A 6,006-nucleotide genomic window follows, 5' to 3' on the forward strand; every position below is an offset into this window, starting at 1 on the left:
TTCAATCTTTCCCAGCATCAGGGTCTTTTCAAATGAGTCAGTTCTTCACATCAGGTGGCCAAAGTACTGGAGCTTCAGCTTCAGCATCAGTCCTTCCAATGAATATTCAGGACTGATTTCCTTCAAGATGGACTAGTTGGATCTCCTTGCAGTCCAAGGGACTCTCAAGAGTCTTCTCCAACACCAGAGTTCAAAAGCATCAGTTCTTCAGCGCTCAGCTTTCTTTATAGTCCAACTCTCACATCCATACATGACTACTGGAAAAACCATAGCTTTGAATAGACAGACTTTTGTTGGCAAAGTAATGACCACCCCTTAATACCTGTTTTTCCTGTGCTTCATCTTAGGAACACTCTGTGCTTCCCAAGGTGACAAATGTTTAGTCTCACAGGCAGACAGGACAGAAAGGCAGCTATCAAGCAGGCAGGCGGGCAGGCAGCAGGTCAGCCATAGGCTGACAGACAGGGAGGAAATCAGCAGGCGCAGAAGTGGGATACAAGCCAGGCAGGCAGGTGACAGATATGCAGAGATCCTAGCCAGCATGACCGGAAAGCAGGTGCCTGGGCAGACCTACAGACAGGCTGGCGGGTGGGCAGAGGCAGGCGGAAAAGCAGACAGGCAGGTGGCCAGGAGGGCAGGGGGATGGTGTCAGGGGACCACATAGTCCAAAGGCTTCAGGCACCTCTCCGAGGCCCTTGAGGAGCAGCCCCCAGCTTCTCTGAACCTTCTCCCACCTGGCCTGGCAGGCCCACATGCCTCCCCACAACCCCCTGGAGAAGGCAGCCCTCTGGGTACCTCTTGTTGAGGGACCAGCCACCATTCTCAACTCCCACTCTGTTCCAACATGGACACCTGCTTTGCCAGGGCTGAGTCACACCTGACCCACTCACACAAGTCACACGCCAACCCAAACACAGACACACCTTCGTCTGTAGGTAGTGATACCCAGAGATCTCCATAGCACAGATGCGAGTCAACAGCTTAATACAAACATATCCAACATCTCACAGCCCCCACTCAGACAGGCATGCACACAGACCCACACGGAGCACAGGTGTGCCATACAAACCGACGCACACTCAGGTTTGGCCATACCCACACACCCGCCACACACTGATACTCCCACGGACACCAGGCATTGAACATGTCAGTGCAACCCAAGGAAACCCACGGCCAGGGGTTGGGTTCTGGCCTCACCTTTGCCCTCGCAGCCCAGTTTAACACGGCTGATCACACACTTGCCTGGCCAGATCTTCCTCCCCCCTCACAGACTGCCATCTCCTGAAGACCGGAAATGCAGCATCCAGAGCTCTCTCCTCTCCTGTCCCCTGGGCGACCTCAGCCACTCCCAAGGTGTTCAATCCATCCTGTATATTAAGGACTCTCAAACACACACCCAGGCCAACCAGACTCCTCCAGGCCGCGCCTGTGTCTGATGGCTCCACCCAGATACTTATGGACCTCTCAATTAACCACCTGAAATGGAACTTGAATTCCCTACATCGTGCTCCCCAACCTGAGCTTTCCTCAGGTGCTCGGACCCAATCCAAGCAGTGGTCCTCCATTCCTGCTTCCCGCAGTGCAGAGAGCCTGCTGCCACTCCCATCAGCGTCTGAGCTTGGCTCACCTCCACCAGCCCCCCTGGTCCAAGCCCTCAGCCACTGCTGGCCTGGCTGGCTGGCTGCCAGCAAGCACGCGGCTCCCCCTCTTTCCATTCTTGCCCTGCAGCCCCTTTCCTACCCGGAGGCCCCTGCTCACCCCCAGGACCTCTCCGAAGTGCGTCACGGAACCATGACACTCTCTGATGGAAACTAGGGGCTCCCATCACACTTGCAATAACATCCAAGTGCCTCCACAGGCCTGCTAGCCCCTTCACAATCACCCCCTCATCCTCCCCTGTCTCCCCGGGAGCCAGGTGAGGCCAGACACTCCTACCTTGGGGGCCCTCAGCCTTTTTCCTGCCCGACACCCTCCTGCAGATCTCAGCTCAGCTGCCCCTTCTTCAGGATTCAAGCCTCTCCCCATGTCACGTGCGAGAGCTGCCCCAGGTGTTCTTCACCATACCGCCCCACTCCATCGCCCTCTGAGCACTCAGCAGCACCCAGGACCATCTTCCCCGCGTATTGTCTCTCCGCCTTAGTGGCAGCTCCGAGAGAGCCAAGATTTGCATCCCTGCTGTTTACTGCTGAACCCCACTACTAGGAAGCGCTAAGCAGACCAATTAGCATTTGTGGACCAGTGGCTGAATGGACTGATACACACTCAACCCCACAAAAGTGCTCAGGCAAATACAATACGAAAATAGACACAAATATACAAACATGGGCAGACATACCCCCACACACACTCATAGAACAGACTAAACAGCCACAGAGACACCAAAAGCCCCTTTCCCTTCCCCACGGTAGTCATCCTAGTTCTTTCCCCAACCAGATCTGCCCTCTGCTTGAACCCAGACTCAGGACTGGGAGCGGGGGTCTCCAGCCTGGACAGAAAGGGGGGTCACTGGCCCCAAGGCCTCAGGCTGTGCCTTCAGCTATGTCTGCAATTTCCTCTCCCCCCTTCCTTCCCTCCTCCTCTCTAAGGCTCCTGCCAAGAAGGCCTCCCCCTCACCCCAGGCCCAGTGCAGGAAGGGGGGCCCAAAAGGGGGAGTGTGGGAGTCTGGGAAGGAAAAAGACCTGGCCGCATGCTGATCACACATGTTGCAGGCACAAGCCCTGAGCCTGGGTGGAAACGCACGCACACGCACCAGCAGGTTTAGCCCAGAGCCAAACACACCTCTGCCCTGTGCTCTGGTGGCAGAAGGGCACAGGGGCCAGCAGAAGCCCTGGGCTGGGCTCTGCAAGGCTGGCCTGGGTCTGGCTTGAAGCCATAGTCCAACATTCATTAACCCTGCACGACCAGAGCTGGGCCAGCTGGACACACTCGTGGAGGGGGCTCTGAGAGGAGGGGTGGAGGGCCCCAGCACTGGACACGGCGTCTGGGAGAGGTCTGGCATCTGAACTGGGAAAAGGGGCAGCCTCCCCTGAGTGAGGGGGCCTCCGGGGAGGAAGAGTAAGGTTTAGGGAAGGGGTTAAGAGCCCGGGGTCAGAGAACTGTGGATTCAAATCCTGACCGTTGGGGTAAAGCTATTCAGTCTCTCCATGACTCAGCTGACTTATTCCTCAAGCGGGGATAATGGTCCCCACGTTACAGGGTTAGGATTAAATGAAAAAGAAAAAATATTGTAAAAGATTTAGCTCATTGCCTCGGCAGAACCCCATCCTCATTATTGTTATTAGCAGCCTGGGGGCGGGTCCCTGCAACCCGCCTCCCCAGCGGTTTCCTGTGGGGGAGCAGACGGCCCCTCAGGCCGCCCCCCTCACTTCACCCTCCTCTCCCCTTCCTCTCCCGGCCCTTTTCCTCCCCGCCTCCCCCGCCCCGCCCCGCCCCGTCCCGTCCCGTCCCTCCTCTTTCCTCGGAGGAAACTTTCCTACGGCCGATCCATCAGCCCGAGTCCGGCCCGCGCTGCTGCGGCCTGGGAGCCGAGCCGGGCGGACAAGCGGGCGGGCGGCCGGGACCGGACGGGGCGGGAGCGGCCGGGCCCCGGGTGTCTGCGGCCGCCGGACGCGCCGGGGCCGGGCAGCAGGCAAGCGGGACGTTGACGGTGAGTGAGCCCCGGCCTTCGGGCCGGGGGATCCCCACGGGGCGGGCGGGATGGAAGAGGGAGGCGGCTTTCCTTCCCGGAGCCCGCCCAGGGAGTGGGAAGGCGCCCGCGTCTCCCTCCTCCATCGCGCTTCGCGGACGGCGAAAGCAGGCTTCTTTTGGGGACCCCACTAGGGGGCGGAGCCTCCTGCGGCTCACTCCCCGGTCCCTCAGCTTGTTGGGGCGTCCGCGCCCGGGGGAAGGACACCCCCCACCCCCACCCAGCCAGGGCCCAAGTCTGCAAGGAAGTTAGGAAGCTGCTCACTCCAGGGTGGAACCTGGCTGGGGCTGCCCTTCCAGGGAGCGGAGCTGCCCCGAGGAGGAAGGGAGGACAGGGTCGGCTCTAGAGAGGGCGAAGGATCTGACCTTGCTGACCTCGCAGGCTGACAGGGGAGCTGCGCCCCCAGAGAAGCATGGATGCCCCTCGAAGGGACATGGAGTTACTCAGCAACAGCCTGGCGGCCTACGCGCACATCCGCGGTGAGGGCAGGCCCCGGGACACGGACCCCTCCCCGCCCCATCAGGCCCCCCTCCACTCCTCCCTTCCCCTCCTCCCCGCCACTGACTATAACCCCCCGCTTAGCCAGTTACCTATTCCCACCCACCGCTATCCTCACTCCCCCGACTGCCCAATGGCGGCTACTAAGGTCCTTCAAATAGGGGGTGCTGTCTTTGCCCCCTCCAAACTTCCCGGAGTCTTTTCGAGATGGGATGACCCCTGCGCATCAGGCCCCCTCCATGACTTCTTCCCTCTGACCCCCAGCTAACCCTGAGAGCTTTGGCCTCTACTTCGTGCTGGGCGTCTGCTTTGGGCTGCTCCTCACCCTGTGCCTGCTAGTCATCAGCATCTCCTGCGCACCCCGCCCGCGGCCCCGCGGCCCCGCCCCGCGCCGGGACCCCCGCAGCAGCACCCTGGAGGCCGAGGAGGACGAGGAGGAGGACGACGACGAGGAGGACACGGTGACGCGGCTGGGCCCCGACGACACGCTGCCGGGCCCCGAGCTGTCCGCGGAGCCCGACGGGCCCCTGAGCGTCAACGTCTTCACTTCCGCGGAGGAGCTGGAGCGGGCACAGCGGCTGGAGGAACGGGAACGGATTCTGCGAGAGATCTGGCGCACCGGACAGCCTGACCTGCTGGGCACCGGCACGCTGGGGCCCAGCCCCACGGGCACGGGCACCCTGGGCCGCATGCACTATTACTGACCTGCCCACTTGCGCTGCAAGGTGCTCAGCGTCCAGGACATGCGTAGGAGCTCAGAGCTGCCCCAGGACCTTTGGACTGGCCCCTGCCCACGGTGCTATGGAGGGCCCGCCCCCACGGCTCCTCTGGTGCTATCGGGCCTGGATTCTGGCCCTCTGGGAGACACCCTTCCCTAGTCCAGCCAGAAGGCCCTGGGGGTAGGGTAGGACGCAGGGTCCCCATCCCCTCTCTGGGGGACAGTTAAGAGGTGACGTGACCAATGAAAGCTGCATTCTCAGTGACTCAGTCTCCTTCTGCTTCTAGTAACCCCCAGGCTCTTGCCATGTCGGGGTACCTAGGGTTGAGATCCCTCTACCAGGCAGCCCACCTCCTTCCATGCACCTCACACCTCGGCACACATACTTGCATTCAGTTCACACATGGCAAAAACACATGCCTGCTGCACCCACAGACACGCACACAAATCAACTGCATTCCTTAAAGTGCATTCCTTACCCGGAAACGCCTGGGTACAGGTTGCCCCTGTCTCTACAAATGCCCTGGGTTTATGCATCATTTCAATCACACAGACACACATGCACACAAGGCTTCGGGACCCTGACCTTGACGGTAAGGCGCTATTACCCCCAGTGTAACCAAGTGTGCCTGAGCTGGGCCATGGAGTTCGTGTCCGTCACTGCATTCCTATGAGTCCCTCTGAAAGGGCAGTGAGACCAATTGGGAGGGGTCTGGGCTGGAGAGCAGGCCGGCCCGGCGCACAGCTGGATTCCGGAATCCAGCCCGCGGGCAGATCCCCGAACCCTCCAGGGCCCCTACTGCCTGCCATTTCTCCAGCGTTTGGGGGGGGGGGGCTCGCGTCCGTAGGAGACACCCTCCCCCCGCCATCCGGTGGATAAAAATAGCCGTGCGCAGGCCTTGGGAACCGTAATGGGAGCCACATGTTGGCCAGATGTGCCCGCGAGCTACTGCCAGGAATGCGGACGGCGGAGAAGAACGCGAGCGGGAGCGCCCGCCCCACCGCGCAGGCCCCGCCCCGCACAGACCAGGGAGGCGTGGCGCGCGTACTCGGCAGAGTTTACTTTCCGGCGTTTTCCGAAGACGTGTGCAAGGACGTGGGTGGC

General features: G+C 60.8%; 1 protein-coding gene across 2 annotated transcripts; it reads left to right on the top strand.

Annotated features, from left to right (window-relative positions):
- Positions 1-2,932: 2,932 nt before the first annotated feature.
- EVA1B (eva-1 homolog B) lies at positions 2,933-5,130 on the top strand. 2 transcript variants are annotated; one of them, XM_068966173.1, is made up of 3 exons: positions 2,933-2,989; positions 4,067-4,164; positions 4,448-5,130. In XM_068966173.1, exons 2-3 carry the CDS (start codon positions 4,098-4,100, stop codon positions 4,885-4,887), a joined length of 507 nt encoding a protein of 168 aa, XP_068822274.1. In that variant the 5' UTR covers positions 2,933-2,989; positions 4,067-4,097; the 3' UTR covers positions 4,888-5,130. The 2 variants fall into 2 exon arrangements, with proteins under 2 accessions (XP_068822274.1, XP_068822272.1); XM_068966171.1 differs by lacking the exon at positions 2,933-2,989 and adding an exon at positions 3,561-3,646.
- The last annotated feature ends 876 nt before the right edge of the window (positions 5,131-6,006 follow it).

Source organism: Capricornis sumatraensis, chromosome 2, assembly GCF_032405125.1.
Source record: "Capricornis sumatraensis isolate serow.1 chromosome 2, serow.2, whole genome shotgun sequence".
Classification (NCBI taxonomy): Eukaryota; Metazoa; Chordata; class Mammalia; order Artiodactyla; family Bovidae; genus Capricornis; species Capricornis sumatraensis.